The sequence below is a fragment of the Gambusia affinis genome, linkage group LG24, assembly GCF_019740435.1.
Source record: "Gambusia affinis linkage group LG24, SWU_Gaff_1.0, whole genome shotgun sequence".
In the NCBI taxonomy this organism is placed as follows: domain Eukaryota; kingdom Metazoa; phylum Chordata; class Actinopteri; order Cyprinodontiformes; family Poeciliidae; genus Gambusia; species Gambusia affinis.
In genome coordinates this window covers 10978134-11001263 of record NC_057891.1, presented here as the reverse complement: position 1 = coordinate 11001263, position 23130 = coordinate 10978134, and the positions used below count along the sequence as shown (strand labels likewise).

At 44.0% G+C, this 23130-nt stretch overlaps 1 protein-coding gene across 5 annotated transcripts in view; it reads right to left on the bottom strand.

The window, feature by feature from the left end:
- The window catches only part of klf7a (Kruppel-like factor 7a), an 87562-nt gene that overhangs the window by 32053 nt on the left and 32379 nt on the right, over positions 1 to 23130 (bottom strand). Inside the window, exon 1 of one of the 5 annotated variants that reach the window (XM_044109783.1) lies at positions 10648 to 11020. The exons of the other annotated variants lie outside the window; for them this stretch is intronic. Within the exon in view, the coding sequence (XP_043965718.1) occupies positions 10648 to 10749 (102 nt within the window). The 5' untranslated portion in view covers positions 10750 to 11020. Of the gene's footprint in view, positions 1 to 10647; positions 11021 to 23130 lie in introns of those variants that run through there. 5 annotated transcript variants of the gene reach the window in all.

The window sequence follows — 23130 nt, the reverse complement described above, 5'->3', positions numbered from 1 at the left end:
TTGAATACAACAACAAACAACCAAGCAATTTGGGAGTAAACCTCAACTGTTTTTAGTGTACATACTGCTTCTCACGACCTGCATTTATGTCAAACGCAGGTCACTGCCAAAACACCATTTGGGCCGAAACATCAACGTCGCCTTCCGTTAAATTGCTCGTGCACACTGGCGTGTTCTTCCAGGGTCTCTGAGTGGGCTGAAGGCATAAACACAGATGTCTTTTGGTAGACTAAATCTTAATTAGCACCAGGAGATTCATCTAATCAAAGGCCTGCCAGCCCATCATTAAGGCTAAAACACACACTGCTCTCCTCAAGTACCAGCAGAGAACAATGGGAAACAGAGGTGTGCTGTCACACTGACGAATGGTTCTTCCCATAGGTCTCATTAAATCACACAAGGGCACTTCCCGGCCTATTCGAAGAGTGGAGCAAGGTGCAGAATCTCCACAGCTGCTTTGTCTGTCTGCTCTGACACCTACACAGCCTTTTTATACACGGATGTATTAAAGTGCTATATTTCACAGCAAAAGCTTGGGCTGATCCAAGTTCAAGCAGAATCCATTATTTCTTTTTCAGAGAAAATTCAACTCTGGAGGGAGCTGGACTACCTAAACTACAAAATGTACCCAGTTAGCTGGAGATACCTTAGGGTAATTTGTCACCCTGGTAATACTTCCAGCACACCTAGTTCCAGCTGCCGTCAGTGGAAAATGGAGTTTCTATATTTCTGACCACCCATCTGTGTCCTCGTCCCTGGTTTCAGGCCGATTAATTGAAGGAAACCAGTTTGGACAAATGGAAAGTGCACGAGACGATAGAAAGATTCGACTGAAGTCTGAGGCTTGATCTAATAAATGAGGAAGAAGATAAAGAGATTAAAGAAAAGGCAGCAGGATATGAAGGTAAGATGGAGAGATAACAGCGGACGGTGAGGTATGTCTGATAAAACCATCCGGTCAGCCGGCGGACCAGTTGGACAGCTCTGGAGCAGTGAGCTGGAGGACATGTAAACCCACACAAGCTGGCTTTGCATGTCGGACTACGACAGCTGAGCACTGAGGCCGGCATGCAAACCGTACACATCACTGCATGCAAAGGTGCTTACGTAGCAAAGCAGAAACTCAAGCACATGGCTGCATTTCTCTGCCAGTACACTGGATTCCAAGAAATTTCATGACAACCTTCCAACTGCTTTCAAAGGACGTCCTGCCTTTGCGGTTGTCAGCACTGAGAGCTTAAGGCTGTGATTGATAACTTGCTTCGAATGACAACAACAAGCAGCAGTGTTTACTCAGGGCAAATTGCCCTTGCCTCTTTCTCCGGTCCGTCTCTTCCTCCCCATTCTTCCAGCTCTGCCTTCTGAGAGAGATGGTCCACATGACTGGGTCTCTAGTTTCTGGATGGCTAGGACTCCCTTGAGGTGAGATTAGCCTTGCAGGCAGACAGCTAAACAAACAAAAAGCTGATCTTCCTGCTTGCCAAGGCTGCCTAGCAACAGGTAGGTAGGAAGATGGGATGCGATGCCTCGGATTTCGGAGCCAATTAGTGCTATGAAATGCCTGAATGGAGTGTGTATGTGTGGTCACTGGATGCCCAAACACATGAGCAGGTGGGTTGATTAAACAGTGAAAAAGAAAGGTAGGGAAAGGAGATGTTTGCATAGAATGACTCATGGCTGGTGTTTTACATGAGCATTTCCTCAACATTTTTGAATTGATTAATGCAAACAAGGTGAATTTGTTCACCAGGGACATCAGTCTTACACCCACTCATTGCTAATTTCAACCAGTTGCTGGTTTTGCTTGAAGAACACTGTACAAGAATGCACCTTGGTTCCCTTAGCAACGGATTTACTAGTCTGGCCTTAAGACTGACTGCCTTCTCTCGGTTTCAGCTCCTCTATTAGCTCAGCAGATGCGTCTTTAATTTTATTTTAAGACTTTGTGTGTGTCAAGCACAACGCACGCAGAGGCAATTAGCATGTCTGCCCAGGCATTGAGCCTCCATGACTGCCAGTCCTGGATGGAATACCAATGACCATGGTAAGAGACACTTGTTGCAGAACTGAAGACCGTTGCTGATAAAGACGAAGCCCAACGCAAGAACTCCAAGATAGTGTTTTTATGTTCCAGTCTTAGCTGTTCATTACAAAGCAAAAACAAATCACATTTTAATCCTTGGCTCTTTATTTGCAAAGTTCTACTTTTAGGGTCTTCGTTGATGTAAAGGTTTCCCTTTCAAGGTTTTGCAGAGAAATACTTTAAGTGAAGATCAGATTTTGTCAAAGAGTAACAAAAAGAAGTCATGAGACAGAGAGGTATTGCTTATTTCAAAGCTTAAAACAAGTGTTGAAGACTTGTCTTCCGTTTCTCTTTTCTCCCTCCGGTTGCCAAGCCGGATGGCAGCAGCAAAGCATGTCGGATCACTGTAAGGTGCTGTAACGGCTCCCCGATTTCGCCTCAAATGATGTGAAAGTCATTGCCAAGCCATGTGTGCTTGAGCGAGGCGAAAAAAATGACTGGCTCCTCTCCTCGCTGTTAATCAAAGCCGAGGTGGCAGAGCGCTTCGCAGACGGAAGCCATACATAAAGATGTGCTTGTTCACTGCTCCTATCCCGCCGCCCCCTGCCTCCTTCTCCCCACACAGACCCCTCACCGCCTGCCTTTCTGTCAGCAGATCGTCAGACAAATGAACACTTCCCCGGCTGTCCTTTTTTTCATCAGTGCTTCCCCACCTTTTCATCAGTGCCCATAAAGCAGTAGCCGGCACCTATCATGGGCAATCGCCTCTATGCTGCCTGAGTGATGAGACAGAGGTGGCAGAGTTCACTAAGCACTCCTATGGCACAATGGATGTTACTGGGTCAGGGGGTCGATCCCACATCTTATTACACAACATACACAAACTGGATGGGCCGTGAATAGGACAAGAATACCTTCAGTAAATTGAAAATGACATTCTCAGAAGACTTAGGGGGAAAAAATTGCTGTAAGAAGTTTAAAAACACACATGATCTACAAATCAAAATTTGTAGCTCCCCAGATGGACAAGCTAACTCTGGAGAAAGCGTAATGACAATCTTGTTGTCTTATTCTCAGGTATAACTATTGTGTGGTTGGTCAGAAATTTGTGGTTGTGTTTGTTTATGAGGTAAACTGTTGGATTTTTCTGCTAGATAGGAGGATGAATAGATTTAAGGTGGAATTGTCCAACGTACGTACTGTTGGACTAAAACACTAAATTCCTTCCTTCTGGGCTGTCATATCAGGAGAACATCCATTCTTTGTTCTTTACTTGGCTTACAATACGAAAAATAAAATGAAATTGTGCAGCTTGCCAATCATTATTTCCTCCTCCGGGAAACTTGTGAACTCGCAATAGTCGTTCCTCTCTGTCAGGATCATTGTCTTTACTGTGCCATTGTAATGGTACTTTCAGGTTTACTGTACCACAAATGACAAAACACCATAGAGTACATGACAGCAGAAGGGGCTCCACAGGCGCCCGGCTCAGTGGGTCTCATAGACCTCGAAGGGTGCATCTGAAAACAAACTTTCTGCAACCATGTGTCGACAGTTTGACTTGGGTCTAACCGTGCTGGCCCCTTAAGAGCTAATGTCTTAAATGCATATCATGTTCCACACTCCTGAATGAAATGGATGGTTCATTACCACAACTCTGGAGAACCTGATGAATCCCGGCTCTTGGGGCTGGCGCTGAACACCCAGCCCCAGCTCATTTCACCACTTTAACGTCACCTCAAATGCATAACAAGATAATGATCCCAAACATCCATCAAAACTTTTTATGCAATGCTTAACTCTAGTAAGGTTGCATGTTCCAAAGATCTAAGAATACCGTTAAAAGTACCTTTAAATCTCTAAAGCATGACAGTGGGAGCATCATGTTTAGGGTCTGATTTGCAGCCAAGAACACTGATGCATGGCAAATAAGTGTGTGGAGTGATAAAGGGAGACTGACTCAAATTTCTTCAAATATTAGAAGGTATAAAACAGACCTGAGTGTTTCAACAGGACAATAATCCCCAACCCACAACCAGACCGAATCTGGGATAAATACAGATAAATACAACCATGGAATATTAGCGAGCGATTAGTGGATGTATGGAATTATTAAAAACTTGTGATCAAAACTGTATCTGTACAAAAATGACGAATAATTTCACATTCTTAGGATCAATGCACCAAGGAAGAATGTTGTGGTTGAGAATGCTGAAAAGAGTCCAGGAGAGATGGTGCGCTGAGCAGCAGGGCACATGAAAGACTTCCTTTCATGGCTCACCGAGTCACAGCCAAGGCCGTGTCAGATGCATTCTACGCAGCATCCATCTTCAAAAATCATCTGACTGCCATCGGCTTGGAGGCGGGAGTCAAGCTCTGCTCTCCACATCCGATCATCGTGGGGTAGATCGTCCAATGAAGACGTTTTGCATCACGTCAGAAAACGGGAACACATTCAGGAAACGTCCTTTCCAGACTAACTGAATTCTGTAGCATGCCATCAAGCAGCAGTCAGTGTAAGGTTACCTGAAAAACACGTTTTACAACTGGTCCATGCGTTCCTGCTTTGCCAACCAGAACATCTGAGAGCACAGTTACCTAGCAGCCAAGGTGTTTCAACTATACAACGTGGGTAAAATTGAACATAAGCCAAGCTAACACAACAGCTCTGCTGAGATCAAAAATCCAGAATCTGCTAATTCTATAAGAAGGAAAGGAGAAAGAAGAGATGCTGTGTGAGAAAGCAGCTGTGGCCTGTTGAGGATTACATAACATATTGAGACATACACAGTCAGACATGCACAAGGCTGCATATGGAGCTTCACAGTTCCACTATTGTCCCTTAATCCTCACAAACTCTGGAGGCAACCAGAGAGGGTCCTTAATGCTGATGCACTCCACTGCTGCTGACCACAGCTTTAATAGCCCAACGTGGGGAAACATTTCCCTCCGAGGCCTCCGTCAAAATGCTAAATGACTCCATCTATCTGCATCCCTCGCTTCTTCTTCCTGCTCATCATGAAGCTCCATTCCTCCCTACACACTTGTTCTCTGAATGTCTGTCTGCGTATGCCCGTCACCCCTAAGGGTAGTGCAGGGTGGAAAGGTGGGGAAGGGTGGTGGGGGGCCGGGGGGGTTGGAGCAGCCCACCGGACTGTGAAATGCAAAACCCTGCGGTTGGGAGAATGTGCGTGCTCTGCAACTTCCACCAACAACCCCTCACCCCCCCATCCTGCAGACCGAGCTGCCACTCGGGAGATGTGCATGTTATTGAGTCGCCAACATGGACTGGATGTGAGTGGATGCGTCTGTGAACACTGTTTGCATATGGCGGTTGCCCCGCTGATCTGTCCGCATTTAGGAATGCCACAGTCACATAGGCTGCCAGGCCCATAATGCACCCAGCAGCCTCATCCAGATATTTTTGCTTGGGTAAGCATCGGGAACTCTGTTTACATGCGTGTCCTAGGACTGTGTGTGCTGGAGCCCTGAAGGATGATATATGTGTTGGAGTGTATGGAGTGTGTCCAGAGGTCAATGATACACCACTAAGGTTGGTGTTCGGTTACATCCCCTCCATCAGGGTCAAGTGCTGGGACTAGGCGCGGCTGAAAAGTCGACAATGTCAACTAGAAATTTATTACATATGGGCAAGAATGTTATTCCTTGTGGGCTTTTATGGATTTAACATTGAAATGAATTTGAGTGTGAACAAACAATTGTGTCCAAGTAGTTGATTTGAGGTGAAGCTGGACCAGTGCGGTACACTATAAGAATAAGACAGAGTCAGCATGACGCCGCCTCCACCACTCTTAACAGTAAGGCAAGAATTCTCCACATTTCTATAGACATGTTTCTTGTAATTGTGGTGAAATAGTTCAACACCGTTCTCTAGAAAACATTTGTCTGGTGTCATTTCAAACTCACTTCACTCTGGACATTAAACCTGATGTTTCCAGTCCCTCGCAGGCTTGAGTCTTAGCGGTTCATGAATTGTTCCACGCCATTTTATTTTCCTCTGAAATTGTTTGGCTCTCCTTTACAGACTCTCCCTAAGCACATAAGTATTTTCAGAACTTGTACTCTATCATTTAAATGATTTGAACTGATTATCGTGAAATCTGCAGCTGTTTAGAAAAGGCTTAAGTTGTGCAAATCTATAATTCTCCTTCTTAAATGCGTGTCTGAGGATACATTTCAGTTCATTTTTTTGACAGTGAAGCTAAATCAGGCTTTATCTGAGCAAATGTCAGTCTACTGGATATTGCAGCCAAGATAACGAGCCATTTCTTTTGGTCCGGAGATGCAAAGCAACACACGCTCTCTCTTGGCTGTCAGGGAAACTGGGTTCCTCGCATAATGAGGAAGTTTTGTTTTTTTTTTTTGACCAGCTCCGCTCGTTCCAAATCCCGCTCAGCCCTGCTGTTTGTTCCAAACCAAATCTGAACAACCAACTGTACAGGGATTTGCACAGTTCAGTTTGGCGCCATTAGCTTCAATAGTGGAACAAATAGCAGCCTCAAATGTACCATCTGCAGACCTCCAAAACACTTTATCCCCTCCTCTGCTCCCCATCCCCCTATAACCGGCTGAATCACGCCTCGCAGACACCAACAGGGGACCCAGTCATCACTCCTGCCATCGCGTCTCAGGGACCCATTTAGGGGCCGACTACAACGGCCTCCTATCTCGCCATCAGGAGCTGTAAAAGCATCAAATTCTAAATTGTGCCAGGAATACAGAAGGGACGGCTAAAGCCATGGGTCCACTGCAGGAGACAAAGCTTTTAAGGCGAGCCACGACTCATAATTCCTGCATTCAGCAGGGCTTGTGTTGTGCCATCTTCATCCGGCTACAATGAGCACAATGAGTGCTTTGCCAAGAACATCTCTGCCCTGCATGGGGAGAGGGGATTTCATAATGTGGGGCCAGTCATAATCCTCGTGCTCACAAGGAAGCAGTGTGATCTTTTTCTCCAAAGGAGGGGTTGTTTGCCAAAAAACAACTTCTGAGATATTTACTTCAGTGATTCACAGCAGGACATTGAGGTTTTAAACCCTTTCAGAAAATGCTTCTAACTGGAAACTGTTTTTGTTCTTTTTTCCCCCCAATGCTGTTAAGCGACTTGTTTTCATCTCGCGGTGTTAAACAGTGCTGTTTTGGTCACAGCAGGTGGCTTCACACTTGGGGCTTACAGTGAAACCTGACTAAAAGAGGCGTCCTTCAGGACTCTGTTTGCAGAAAACGGAGGGGTGGTGTAAAGGATTCAATCACCAATATGTAGTTTAGCCATATTTGATCAGGTTTAACCAACTAACCAGGGTTAACAGGGTTTGGAAAAGTACATGACATAGTCCGATGTATTGTACCGTGGAGCTGCAGTTGTGGATCTAGTTCAGCTTCAATGTAAGACTGCATAACTTTCAGATTTCATGTGAACTCAGACCTATTCTGGCCTATTGTCATTCTGATACCGACTTCAACCACGCAGGGTCATGAGTCAGGTTGGGGATCAGTGTGTGGTAAAGCGAGGGCTGCAGCAGTAATTGGGCGAGAGGCAGGGTACACCCTGGAGAGGTCACCAGTCCATCATAGACCAACCTAGACACAGGAAGACAACCATGCACACACACTTCAGATTAATTGCAGTCGGTTAACTAACCCAACATGCGTGTCTGCCCTGTGCGGACAGGCTGGACTATCGCTACAGAACGTGTGGATGCAAGGAGAAACTGCAGTCTTGAAGTAAAAATTTTTTTCTTTTACTCCGTTTTCTTTTTCATAAGTTTTCTCACCTGTTAAATACATCAAATGAAAAACTTTTCCACTTTGGATAACACAGAATTGTAGTTTTACCTCAACTTCTTGACAATCTCTTACTGACTTGTCTGTTGGTTAGCTTTTAGCCTCCAGGTATCCAAAGATAGTTTCAGTGACCAACGATTACCAAGGCCACTTATTCTGTCTTTTGCCACCAATTTGGTGCTAATGAGAGAGTATCTACAGGAGGATGGTACACTCATCTAATTCTCATACCTGATTCAGCCTGGGCGGTCACCTGGAGCCAGTGTCCAGCAGTCAATGAGCAAGAGGCTCCATAGGCCAACCCAGACGCAAACCATACCAACTTTGAGAATCAGTGAACCTGACTTGCATGTGTTTGGACATGTCCCATGTGTTTCTACTGAATAATAATTCATCTGCATCCAAATTGGCGTTAAAAAAAGAAAATAAAAGATTGAATTTGTTTAATGTTATCAAAGGCCATGTAATGGGATGGAGATGTAAAATAAAGCCAAAGGTTCTTAATTTTAAACTAAGTGCTTTCCATATATATTGTTGTGATGATGTCTCTTAACTCAGAGCAGGAAATAGATGCCAGCTGCCAAATGGGAGCAAATCAAAACCTTTAACTCAAAGTGTTTAGTTCTTTTTAAAACAGCAAGCGCTTCCCTTCCCCCCCCTCCAAAACAGGCATTATATCGGAGTGAGTGTGCTGAAAAACAATTCCCGTCAAAGCAAAAACTGACATTTTCGCTGCTCACAGATAAGAGCTTTCCCAGCCTACACACGCAGCTGTCTCCCTCTTCCATTTGCATCAGGTATTGATTTTGAGACGCAGGCTGTGTGGTGAGAAGCAGTGCTGCATATGGTACACGATGCGATTTTTCTTTCCTTTTATCTTTCTTTCTTTTTTTTTTTTTTTTAAGAACAACACTGACAGTGAAGGCAGGGAGTTTGAGACTTGTTATGAAAAGATGCGTCGGTGGCGAACAGTAGGATGCCAATTAGACTCCTCGGCCACGGAGAGGAGATCTGCGGTCACGCACCGGTTTCTCCCCTCCTCCATCCTGCCTCCTCCAGCATGGAGCAGAGAGGGAAGAAAAAACAAAAAAACAAAAAACAAAACCTGAAGCTACTATTACAAGAACAATAACGGCATCATATTTCCATGCATTGATTTTCCTTCCTTCCTTCTCTCTCTCTCTGTTTTGCATTATTCCCCTAGTCAGTCATGTGCTCTGTGGAGAGCAGCAGCAATGCAGGCAGAGCCGGCCCATCGCTGAATAGTGGGAAGTCACACATTTTCTAAGATATACGCCAAATATAGCTACAAGTAAAAAAAAAAAATGAATTAAAACTTTTTCTTTTTTTTTTTTTTAATCAGTGGATCGCTTTTTTTTGCCTTGAAGTGATTTCTATATTGAGAATGCTTCTTGAAAAAGCTGTATTTAATGTTTTTATTTACAATTTAGACGTGCTTAGAACTTTGGATTATTGTTAACAAAGTAGAGTATTACAATTATTCACTGGGGTTAGCGCTACAAAACATTTTCTGACAATTATAGTGCTTTAGCCCCACCCCCACACACTGCTGGTGAGGAGGACTTGACTAGCTGCTTAGTTCTCTCACATCTTAAAAATTTATGCAAAACTGATCTTAAATTCTTCTCCAAATACTCACATTGCTTTAATATCCTCAGACGTTTTGGGCACAGTACGTTTAACATAATCAATCATCATTTAGTGGTTCAAGTCTGAAAAGATTGTATTAATTAGCTGCATGCGAGTTATATATTAATATTTTGCATTCAAACGTTAAAAGAACTGATAGGTATGAATCCTAAACCTCTAGAGCGTAGCGTTTAATGCTAGCTAACTTATTTGGTAGTAGCACTAACACATAACAAATACAGTTGTTAAGTTACATTTTCCTTATCAGTAGTCATTTATAATTATTTTTCATTTCCCCTTTCTAATTTTATCTCCGCTATGGACCAGGGTTCTGTGTCTTTAACAAAATCTGAATTGAATTGAGCGTTTTTGTGCTCTGCTCCCCCTGCTGGTGTGGAAGACCTAGCTAAGCATAGCATCACACTTGGGTGCTCCAGTTATACTAATAACAAAGCTACAAAATATACATTTATAAACCTGACTTTTCTAGAAACTCCAGTGCTCCCCCTGCAGGTGGGGAGGACCAAAGCAGCTGCTAAGTTTGCTTATTCCTCTGTCCGCAAGTGGCTCCTGTATGCAATTCTAAATTGCAATAAAATTTATTAGATTTTTTGTAAAGAAACACCTGAGAGTAGAACGACAAATCCATTCATTTATTCCTGTAATTTATCCAAAATTTATCTAAAGACTCGCAAACATGCACAGGATGTCTGCGCTGCGCTGAAAAATGAAAAGGGAAAACTGCAGATTATGTGTTTTCTCAGCCGGCTCATGTGCTTCCCACTTCTCCAAGCGGAACTTCCACGCAGCAAGAGGGATAAAAGGTGGGAATGAGAGAGCAGATGATTTCTCCACTCCTCTTCCAATTAAAAATGGCAGAAAAAAAAAGCCAGACATGTAAGGGTATCTATTATGGATAAGAGAGGGGACTTCTATCCATGAGAGGAGGAGGGGGGTTACAACTGGCTAATCTAAAGGATGCATTTATTATTCACGACCAATTCAGTCTGGATTATGAGATCTGGATCTTCATCTTCCAGTAAAGCGCCTGACAGCTTTATTAGTGCATAAATAAGCTTTTTAGGGAAGGGGGGCGGAGGGGAAGAAAGTTATCGCCTGCATCCCGAGCGCATGGCTCTGATGGATGCGCGGAGGTTTCGGCCACGTACCTGCTGCCAGTTCTCCTCCAGCGACGGCATGGCCGAGAAGTAGCCCGTGTCGTGGACGAGCTGAAGTTCCTGAAAGATGCCGTGGTTTGCCAAGACATCCATGCTGACGCTCCGCAGAGAGCGAGAGAGAGAAGGAGAGAGGGAAAGGAGGAAGGGAGAAGGAAAAAAAAAAAAAAAACAACCGGGGAGGAAGCGGCAGAATGATCCACAAAGAAACGTCAGAAATGTCAGACTTCTACATCCGCTTGGGTCATGTTGGTCCGTGTGGCGGGGTTAAAAGCGCAGTGCAGCGGCCGGACGCGGAGCAGTTCGAGTCCCTGTACCTGCGCGCATAATCGGTGCGTAAAGGAGACTGGAGGTGGACGGACGCTCCACGCGTATTCCGTGTTGCCAAAACAGCCTGTGATAGGGAGCCAGCGGAGAGGGCGGGGCTCCGCTAAGTGAAGGGGCGTGTGTGAGGGGGGGAGGGGGGGAGATTTGTCAATCAAACTCCCCTTGCTTTGCCTTTTTGCCGAGTGGGGCGGGTGACTTTGGGGAGGGAGAGGTGCGGATGGTGATTGGAGGCGGGACTTGAGGGATTCTCAGGTGGTGATTGGCTGCAGAGGCACTTCGGCCAGCTGCATATGGGCTCCATAGGTGAGCTGTTTGTGGAGGGTATTTAGACTTGCATTAATGCTTTAAGAGGGCCACTTAAAGCATTAATGCAAACACAGGGAGCTTTCTGCATGGGGGATCCGGCTCCCCACACAGGGCGCCATCTATCAGGGCTGGCACATGCAAGAAGCCCTCTGTCAAAACAGAACGGTTTGGTTGTTTAATTTGAAGATTCTGACTTGGTTCTAAGTTGTTGGGTTTTTTTGTTTAGTTTTTTACCAAAGAGAGCTAGAAAAGACCCAAATTCCAGCTGGACAGTAACCTTAAACATACAGTCAACTGTTGAATAAAAAGGTTTAATACAAATGCTTGCCACACTTTTCAGTTTTATATAAAAAAATTAAAATTTACCTGTCATTTCCTAAGTATCTTGTTCGAGTTTGGGAATAAAATCCCAAGAGGACACGACAAATAGTTGGGTTTTTTTTCCCCCTTTTTCCTTCCCATGCTTGTGTCACGCCCCTGACAGATAGTGCCCTGGCTGTAGAGCCACATTTCCCCATTTTTTACAACCTTTTCCCATTCTACATATTATTCTGGCAAAGAATGAGGGAATGCTAGCCTTCACATCTGCCCTTCAGCAGCCAGTTTTTTTGTTTTTTTTTTCCAGACACGCTCTGTAAAGACGAGTCTCTTCCCAGAGATGATACGCTGGTTGAGAGAAATGACACTGAAAGAGGCCAAATCTTCCTCAATGCCCGGCGTTTTGCTGCTGATTCTTTGTAAGCCACGGAGGACGGCAGGCCCCTCTTCCACACCATTCTGTTTCACACATGCGAGGCAGCATCGGTGGAAACTGTAATCTCATTACTGCGCTCGGTGAGGCCGACTGACTGAGACCGACCGGCTGCATGAGATTTACGCCTGGCATTTTAGGGAGGGGAGAGCTGCACCAGCTCAGGCAGACGATGAAGCTCTCTCTGACATTTATCCGTTTGACACAACTCACTTGGTCTCTCTCTCTCTCCCTCCTGCTCTTCACGTCCTCACACATGCAGCTTTTATTTGCGATCTCGCTCTGCATTCGTCTCCACTTGTATCATATCCATCTTCCCTTCCTGGAATCCTGCTCGGCATTTTACTGCCACGATTACTTTGTTTCTTATAGGAACTCTGTACGAAAGGTGTGATGGAGACACACGACAGCCCGTACAGACGACTGCTGCACGGTTGACTGGAGTCTAAAATATTTAACAGATAAATTCTGTTGTTTTTATGCATTGTTCATGTGCTGCCTAACATTACTGGGGAGGCAGGAGAAGATGACAGAAAGTGTCTTTTTTTTTTTCTTTCTCTCAGCTAAACCAGTTAGACAAGAGCGCACACTTTTACTAATCGGCTAACAGCACAGCTAATTTTTCATGCGGTGCTTTTGTTAACTTTGAAAATGTTTAGCGCGCTTAAAATTTTACCAGATAAAATTCCAACGCACAAATTTACTTGTCTGTTTTCTAATTTTCATTTGAATAAAAGTTCTACGTCTGCGTTGAAGTTTTGGCTACAGACTGTTATGATTGGCACTTGGATTTATGCTCTTATTTTGAAGGGAGTGAAGACCGTTTACAAAGCAGTTCCAAAGCTGTAAATAGATGCTAAAGAGGCAACTCAGGTAAAACACACAGCAACAACAAGGCAACACCGCCCTGTCCACAACACTACCAATCAGATTCAAACTCATGTTTGCCGTTTCCAATAAAGCCAGAATCTCCACGCTATGTGCAAAACTCACTGAAAACTCACCAAAGACAAAGAAACAAGGCTCATATCAAACATATAAATTCAGTCATACCTTCCCTGTTTTATGGCCATAATCCATGTTACAGTAAATATTTCTACTCAGCTCCTGTAATCCATTGTCCTTGTGTCACACCGACGTGCTTCAAGGGCAACTATTTTTTTTTTTTTTTTAACTATTCTGTCTCCTTGGACACCCTGTGGAAAACTCAGACGAACTTTAACACAGCTGGGTCTTTCCCTCACACATTTTCCCTGGTTGTGATTGGTGGATTATGTATCAATCTCCTCCTGATTCTATTGGCTATCGGACGTGTCAATCATCCAAATCAAACGATGGGCTCCAGATGCGCTGCCCTGCAGAGTTTGATTTTCTGACTCCAGAGTACACAGAAGAGTCCATCCATCCATCCATCCATCCATTTTCTTTACACCCTTCTTCCCTAATGGGGTCGGGAGGGTTGCTGGTGCCAATCTCCAGCTGCGTCCCAGGCGAGAGGCGGGGTTCACCCTGGACAGGTCGCCAGTCTGACGCAGGGCACACAGAAGAGTACTATTTTTAAAAAAAAGAAAACATTGTTGTTAATTGTAATGAATACTCATAGCAAAATATAAGTTGGGTAAGGAATAATGAAAGAAAAAGAAAAGACATTAAAAAAAAGAAGAGAGAAATCTGTAATTGCACACATCATGCCAAAATGTCCGACAATGGCACATCTGTAATATTCACCTGGACTTTTATAAACCAATACTTTTCCAAAAAAAATTTTTGGGCGAAGGAGAATCTTCATTTCGGCTGTGGATGAGGAGAAACTGAAAGTAATTTTCCTCCTTTGGTAAAGTACTCCCCAGTTTTCTGTTGCTTCGTCACTGATAATAGTTTGTTGCATCAACTGTCACTGTGTCGCCTCAACAACAGTTCAGTTTGCATTTGGACATAAGCGACTACTGGCTCCCCAGTCTTGTCAGTCTGGGTCTCTCAATCACCACCCACCACTAATGATGACACCAAGTCATGTCAATTTGTTTCAAGTTCATTAGCTGCGGATTTTTCTAGCCATTAACATCTCTCTGTGAAAACTCTGCGGACATCAACTTTAGACCTTTCTAAGAATTTCTTGGTGTTTGTGAAGAGTGTGAATCTATTTTTAAAGCTTGTAACAGCACTTTTAATGAGATTATTTTATCTATTAATTAGGAGTGTGTTTTAGATTACATTTTTGATGAGTACCATCATCCAATTAAACTTTAAATTTGATCCCTGAACACCACTGGAACCTTTGCTTGCGTACAATCAAAGGTAGGCAAGTACTTGCCTACCTTTGATTTATTCTCTTTTCTTTTTAATTCGAAGCTTTTTTATAGAAATTTGGTCCGCCTTAGGAACATTTCTCTAATTTCAAGGTTATGTTGCAATCAAAGTATGTTTGCACTAAAATAAGACACATGAACAACTTTGTGTATTTCAGTTCTCATCTTAACAGGGCTATAAATTTAAGACTAATTAAGCTAAATGTTGCCTGATGTACCTTTGTTGTCTTCAGCACCATGAGCAAAACAGAGATCAAACTTCAAATCTGGTTTGAGAAAAAAAAAAAAGAAAAAATGGTTTAAAATAAACACAAAATTGGCCTACAACCACTAGAAAGTGTAATCCAGTGTATTAAGATTAGAAGAACTAGCACATGGGCATCATAACATCATCCCGCTGGTAAATTATCGCACCTGACAGTCTCTGAATAACATTTAGCAATTTGCATAGATTCCCTGGGAGGATTGTTTCCCAACACACCGATCGCAGCCCCCCCAACCTCCCTTTAGCATTCAGCCTCTAACCGGTGAATCTACTGCTCGCTAAGCCCTAACACCGATCGCTGATGCGGTGGGCGTGCTGTCAATATTGGCCCATTCACTGTGAGTGAGCAAATCTCCCCTTGACATGGCCAGCCATGCGAGTAATAGCTAGGATTAAGATAGGAAGGCACACACATGAATATACAAAACACAGCGCGGGGGCACGGGCGGATCTGAGGCGGCGGCTCGGGGAAATTACTGATAGGCCCGGGATGTGAGCGACGCACACATAAACAAGACTGGCTGACTGAGAGCTCGGACATGAAGAGCCTCATTCACTGTCAGCGACCGCGATGGCGAGTGACGCGTTTACATTTGGAGCCATTGTGAATCTATCAAAGTAATTTACCCGGTTGTGCAATTTCATGCGGAAGGAGGGTAAAAAAAAAATAAAAAATCAGGCAGCCTGATTATGAGGTACTGTAACAGGAGTGTGCACCTGCATTCCGATAAATGCTTGACTTCTTTCTCGGAAAACAAGGTCAGCTGCCTCATGATAGCCACAGTTGCCATAGCTGCTGCCTTAGAAACGGTTTGCAACTCTCTAACATTATTTCCTCTCTTCCTTAGAAGAAATTTGAAAAGAATATTTTTGCACTTTTTGATTTGGCTTGACACTGTTGGGACATTTCAAGTGGTGACTGACTTGCTTATAGAAGCATGTTTAGCAAAAATAGCTTTCAGTGGTGTTTTTCAGTCTCTGAAACTCTTTACTTCACTTCATTACAATTCCTATACATTCATTTCTCTTCTCTTCAATCAAGTTGAGTCTGGACTTTGATTTGACCTTGGAAAAATGACAAGGTCAACGTGTACGGGTAATGCAGGTCGTGATACAGTTATTTCTTCGACACAACTTGAACCTGTTCTAGTTGGAAGTTTTAATGTTTTTGAAAACTATCCATGGTAACTCCAGTGAGTCTGTAGTAAAGACGTTTCATGAAGCTCTTCACTTATTCTTTTCTTCCAGATAATCTGTTAATTTTCAATGATGTTTGTTATAAGTGTTCTGCTGAAGACACAGTGAGACAAATGTAAACACTTTGGACCAGAAGTTTTTGTTTGTTCTTGTTCTTGACTGAAGGCCATAGACAATGCAAATGATGAAGTTAGATGTGCTAATCCTAAATCCTAAACATTACTTCTGCTAACACTAAAGTGCTATGCCAACATAGTAATTAGCAGAAGCTAATGCTAGAGCACTAATTCAGCCATGTAGATACCCTCCATGTGTCAATGAGACAATAAATACATTAGTGTTTTACAACAGAACCTAAATCTACTACAGTACATGTTTTCAAAGCTAGCAACACCGCTAAAGAGCAAAATGAAGAATTAGCGCATTAGCAGTATCCACCTCTGACTTAAGGTCATTCTTAAATTAACCTACCATATTGTTTTTAGAAAGAAGAGGCTGTCAAGACTTTCACCTGTAGTATTTTTCTGACTGTATTGAACTTTGCAGCTAACTGCTACACACCTGTCTGCAGTACCCTGATGGCAATCAACTTATCAAGCATTTGCAATTGATTATCAGCACCTTGCCACTCCTTTCTCTCTTCCAGTCCTTGGCTGAAGCCAAGAGGAACATGGTTTTTAAATGCCAATGTTCAGCCCTACTGCTGAATCTAAAATGACTTTCCAGAGAGATAGTGATCAGGAAAAAATTCACCATTCTGAAAAAAAAAATACTCCTTAGACTTTATTGCTACATAAGGTTAGGCATGTGCACACATTGAGATGTAAGCTCCATTTTCCTTCTCCTGTCTCTTTGCGTTGCAGGCTGGAATGGCTGTGAATCCCCTCACTAATTGGACGCCTGACAACAGTCATTGTCCTTTTGCATAATGTGACAAGCTTCTGCAAAAATATTCCTTTCAGTGGTCCTCAGTTGAGGTCAAGGCCATACAGAGACAAAAGTAAATGGAGCGGCGAATCATAGCCTATTTTTCGTCTAACTGACGCTGATGCGACGTTACCCAACAGGCGCCAGGGGAGACAGAGGGTGAAAGAGGGGGGGGGAGCGACTTAAGGAAAACCGAAGGGGATTATGTCGCGGATGTTTTAGCATTTGACTACTCGTCCCTGGTAAAATTCAGGAGTGGTGAATGCAATTGGCTATCTCTGACTCCCACTCATCGTTGCCTAATTGGCACTTAACAGCCGCCCCTCATGGCCTCCTGGCTGGCTCGCCTTTTTACTTGGCATGGGAAGCAACAGCAGCGCCACATCAAACATCACTCAGAGGGCAGCTTTCGCCTGGCCCCTCGGCTCCCTTAACTACCTCCCTCCACCTCCACCCCGCTTCCATTCCCTTCCCTTCCAGCTATCTGGTGGAAGGAAGGAGTTTGCACCCCAGGCACCCCCAAGCGCTCATTATCTCTGTTCCAAGTATGCCTGTCGTTCTGAAATCCACCCCTCTTCCACTCTCCAACAACTCATCACCCACCTCCACGTTCTCCCCTCTTCCCCACGGAGGAGCAACATGAGGAAGATGTCAGGATATTGAAGATGTTCTGCCACTAGGCTTTGAGCCAAAAGAGGCAACGCGTATGCCAGGCATATGGCCACGTTTTCAAAATCTTATCTTCCTTTAATCAGGCCCATCAATCAAGAGCAAATTTATTTTTCTTTTGTGGAGCAAAGAGCAGACGTTTGGCAAAAAAAAAAAAAAAAAAAAAAAAAGAAAGAAAAGAGGTTGCTTTTAGATTCTCACAGGACAAAAGTTAGGACGATGATATACGGAAAGCAATTTTAGCCTCTGGATTTGTGGAAATGTTCGGTTCAAACACATCGGTGCATGCGGATGTCGCATTACTCCAAATGAGCGAAAATGAAGCAAAGCACAGACACTTAAGGTTCCTCTGTTACAGGAGGCAGAAAGCAGCTGAGGCCAGGCGGGATGTGTGTTTCTGCAAACATCAGGCAACGTTTTCCATGTAAATTAGCTTGTTCTTAAAAAAAAAAAAACCCATGAGAAAAAAAGCAGAGAGAAACGAGTACAAGTAATGCTATATGCTAACTTCCTTAAAATACCAATTAAAACTAAAAGCAAACCAATTAATTTCTAAAGTTTCAACTTGAAATGGCACCATCAAAGTGAACTTTACAACAAGATGACGTTATGAAGTTTGAACCCTCGCGGTGTCAGCTAGCCATATTAGCATCCCACTGGAGGGAACGCTGAGTTGGAATAGAAATGGGCCGGTTCAGTGAGCAGAAGGGAGAAGAGGTCCCATTCGTCTTGTCCTGTTTAAATACACTGGTTAACTCCTGCCAACAGGGAAGCCATTCAGCAAAAGGCCAAGGGCATCTGTCATGTGTTCAGCTCACTGACGCCGTCCCCTGTTCTTCTTCCTCTTCCTCTTCCCCCTCCCGCTCTTCTGCCACCACTTCCCCACTCTGTTCAGCTCAGCGCCGTCCCTCCTGCCTTTCCCCGCAGTTCGCCTCGCAACGCAGCGCCTCTCCTTCTCCTGATGAAAGGAGTGAATATGCAGGGAGCAGACATGATTAGCAGCCTCATATCCCCATGATGGATGGCGCCTGCTCCATTATTAATATAGTAAAAGCACCAACTGCCAGGTAAGAGCAATGTCAGCATCCACAATATAACGCTGTGTGCCCAGGGATAATGGTGAGCACTTTTTTTTTCTTTTTTTTTTTTTAAATCTATGATATGCATGAGTTGGAGGAAGCTAAAGTGGGAGCGCACAGAGTTCCAGTTTGGCTAATTCCAGCTGATGAGACTGGAACGGGTCGCACCAGAACCAATTAGCTTGACGACGTTCAAAACAATCGGAATTATGCTGGATTGTTTTACAACTTCAGGCTGATAAATTAAAATAAAACAGAAAAGAGAAATGTGTTTTGGATATACTGCTTTAACCGTGGGTTCTTTGCCAATGTATTCCCTGAAAAAAACATTAAACAGGTAAAAATATAAAAGGTGTCATGCGTTTCTATGTAGCCCACCTGAGTTGAGGTGCTTTCAATTAGCACACCTTCATTTCATGTCTTCCTATTATAGGACATGACACAAAGACAAACTCTCTTTGCCCTCTCTCAAGATCTTTAGAAGTTAGGAATACCAGAATAGTTTAAGTGAAACTATGATTTATCTGGCAGAAAACTCAAACCGGCTCGTCTTTAGGGTTTTTCATGCTTTCTTCAATCGGTTCTCTACAAAAAGCAAACTTCTGCTTCATCTTCTTGGACTCCTTGCACACTAATAAAACACACTCCCGATGAGCGGAGGGGATGAGCTGGAGGGGTTCATTTCGGTTCAGCTGCTTTTAAAAAAAATATATTTCTTCAACTTTTCATGAAACCGCTTGGATATAATAAGGAAAACAAGTCTCGGAAAACTTGCCTCATCCCCATTAAATGCACTTTTATTCACATAAACTTGTTTACTTGAATGCACTTTATTTCACTTCCCATTCCCCTTTTCACTTCCTCCGAACACACGGCAGCCTTTGGAGCGACAGCTGGCCCCAAACCCCCAGATGATCCCTCACAGGTATGGAGGTCAAAAGTTGACGAGAACCCGGTCGCTCTTTGATCTCCCACCCGAAACCGGTAGAGTCTCGCTCTATTTTCCACCACAGGTATGTCACAACTTCAAAGGTCTTCACAGAACGAGTTTCAGAGGAAAGCATCGCCGCTTCCTGGTCTCTCTCTCTCTCTCTCTCTCTCTCTCTCTCTCTCTCTCTCTTTCTCTCTGTCTCTCTCTCCCCCCGTCTCTCTGTGTTGGCTGGTTCACAGTTGTTGCTGTCGCACTTTGTTTTGCCTAAATGAAATGATTGAGTCCTGGCTCTGTGACGGAGTTTCAAGGTAAAGCCGCCTCACATCATTACCGCTGACATTAGCAGGTGACAGCGGCAGCCGCCTGCCGCCGCCGCCGCCGCCTCTCGGTTCAAAGCATCTCGGCAGCGTAAACAGATGAAACAAAATAAAATCAGACAGACAAAAACAAGAAAAGAAAGTGAAGAGTTGGCTGAGTAAATCATCAATTTATAATCTCTACCTTTCACGTGCATGAAGAACTAAATTGTATCCTTATAATCAAACCTTTTTATCCTAAAAGTCAAGCACTTCACATCACAAATAGCATTCTACATTTGTTCTTGTTCCCCCAGATGTGGCTTTAAAGCTCTGAACGCAGAGATCAATAGTGTATAAAAAAACCTCATGTAGGGTTGCATTTCCTTGGTGCGTCTCCAATCTCCCAAGTGCATAGGCCATGTAGTCAGATACTGTAAATTCCCTTAAGATTATCGATTTAGGTTGCAGGTTGCAGAATCGGGAGCCTCGTCGACAGCAGAGCCAGCTGACCCCCGGGGCGGGGCGCCGGAGCAGAGCTGCTGCTGCAGAGACGGACCGTGAAGAAGTGCTTTAAATAGTCACATTCATGGCTGAAATGTGTTGTGGTAATTCGATCTGCAGCAGAGCAACAGCACAAAGGACGGAGAGGCGGGAGCAGCCATGTGATAGTCATATGACGTTAAGGTTGATCTCAAGCGTATGCCCTTAAGGGGCTTGTTTTGTTTTTAATTTTGTATTTTTTTTTTGCGCAGAATACAGGCAGTCTTTTGTGTGACACAAAGACAATGATGGGAAATGTTCTCAAAAACAATGACTGCACCGGGTTATTTGATTGGAACTGGATCCGGGTTGATGAAACACGCAGGCGGAGATGATGTTGACTGATCCAACAACACGGTACAAAACCCTGAACACACTCCTGGTTCTGCGAGTGGGGCGTCTATTTGTTTGGCAGGAAAGCGCTCCCCATTAGCGTCTAAATTGTTGTTGGAAATAGAGGCCGTCCGCATTAACAGCCTCGTCCTTTTGCGCATAATGCTCCCGCCACCAGCGTGCCTCGTCATTACGGCTGTTTCTGCTCCATTATTTCAACACCAAATCACCAAATCCGCCCGCCCCTCCTTTACAAATTCGCAGCCCCCTTGCTCGCCTCTGTGCAGCGGAGCTTGCACTTCAAACTGCTCTGAAATGAGCTTGCTTTGCCAGGCCGGCAGCTAGCCAGACCAATCATCCATCTGCAATAATAGAAATCTTCTGGCTGATGATAGACTGAGGCAATCACTGGGCAGTCTGAGTGGGCTCTTCTCTCTGGCCTCTCAACCCTGCTGCTGGTTGATAGTGGAGAAAGGGCCAGAGGGATGTTGGCATAGGTGTTTGGTTAGTATATTTGCTGTCTGGATAGATAAAGATTGAGGGGATAGAAAATCTAAACAACAAACCCAATAATGAGGGTCCCTGTCATTTAAATTGGAGTCAGACGCTGTGCTGGATTTTTATGGTTCAGACGGTCCTAGAACCTTTTCAGTGCTGAGTTGTCCAGTTTTCTATTTACCACTTACTCTGCATAATTGATAAATACAAACTGTAGCATAAAAAGCAAAAAATAATAAAAGATCATTATTTAATACATCTGTTTTCTTAGCTAAAAATCAAGCAAGACTGACCCTGTAATATCTGCAAATTTACTCAAGATTTATGACCTAGACGAGTTAATACGAATTACAGTCACAGACCCTGTAAGTTCTAGTAAACTGTACTTCATATTCCAAGAAGGCAACTTGTAAGTTGCAGGACAACAAGAGATACAGTTGCAGCAATGAGTCCAGCTGTAGGCCTCATTCAACCCGGCATGAAACTGAACGGCTGTGAGAGAAGACATTTTAACCTTGAGCTGTTTGTTTCAGTCACTAATATCTGGAGCGCAGGCTGCCATCCATACAGATGACGACTTTTACGTGTGGATGAATTTATGCAAATCTGCCATAATGATTTGAAACCCAGCTGGGAAATAAAGGGTGTTACATTCAGTGCTTTCAAGAAGGTAGAAACCCTCGCACAATGAAATCGAAAAGCAACACTCTGCAGAGGTACGACAAGTAAAAAAAAGTTAATTTTTCAGAGAGTTTGGTCCTGTCTCTGCCAGAACTGTTGCCGTAGCAACCTGCTGTATTCCTGAAATCAAGAAGTTCTTCCACACGTTGGTCTTCTCTACACATACCATCAGGATTCAAAAACATTTAAACGCTGTAGGATATCCAAAACAGATCCCGATGAGATGCCCACATTAACCTCATTCTCCAGACTGAATACGAGGTCTGCGTCCTCACCTTTAAATAAATCAATGGCTGTGCTGTCAGAGCTACACCACACCAGAAGTCCTGAACTCTTCAAACATCAACTATCTCTTTCTTCTCTACTAAATGCTAATCCTAAAAGACTTCTGTTCCAGCTGTATCTCTGGGAACATTCTCTTTTCAGATCCTCCTCCTTGAATCTGCAAGGTATTGATATGTCATTAGAACTTTCTGAACGATTCTCCTGGTTTAGGCACATTTCGAACATGCGTGCATTCCACCTCGGCACACCTCATGCAACTGCTGAAGCCTTTGGCGCTTAAAATGAAGCCGTCTCTGCTTCTAAAACCGCTTCTTGCATAAGGGCGCAGATTTGATCAATACCTTGATTGAAGTACTGCATTGATTTTCAGCGACCCGAGCAAGTGAACCAGACACCGGCAGTGTTTCTATCCTGGCATAAAGTCACATTTCATCACTTCTAATCTGCCCTTACAAGAGTTTATTCATGACTGCCTGACTGGTGTGCTGCACAGCCGGATACTCATTCTGGCTTTTTCCTTTCTTTCATCCCCTCATTATTTCTCCTGCAACCTCGCGCCGCATCCCGGCACTCTCCCCGTGCCCTGAGCACCTCCATCGCTCCGTCATCCCACGCGTCCCCCCAGCTCTCTACATCTCCTTTTCAAGCCCCCCCCCCACCCTCTATTCTGTCCCTCCATCCCTCCTCTCCATCGTGTTCATCTGCATGGAGAGCGTCTCATTCTGCCCGGGCTAATTGGCTGTAATTAGAGTCATTCAGCAGGGGTTAATCAAGGATGACTTACGCAGATTATGACTGGTGAAGGGGGGTGTCAGGGAACAGGCAGCCTATGTGCCAGGCTCACATCTCTCCACCCAACACGGCCTGAGGGCTTGGCATTGATATGCGTTTAAAGCTGCGCTGCAACATGGCACTTTTAGATATGTGCTTCTGAAAAACGCCCAGTCACCACTGAAGCTGAAAGGAACATTATTCCTAAAAGGGATTTCTGCTGTCAAAATTATGTCTTATGGTGTTTCTGATTCACAGACAGTAAAAGGAGTTGAAAGTACATCATTTCGTTACTAACCAAACAGTGAG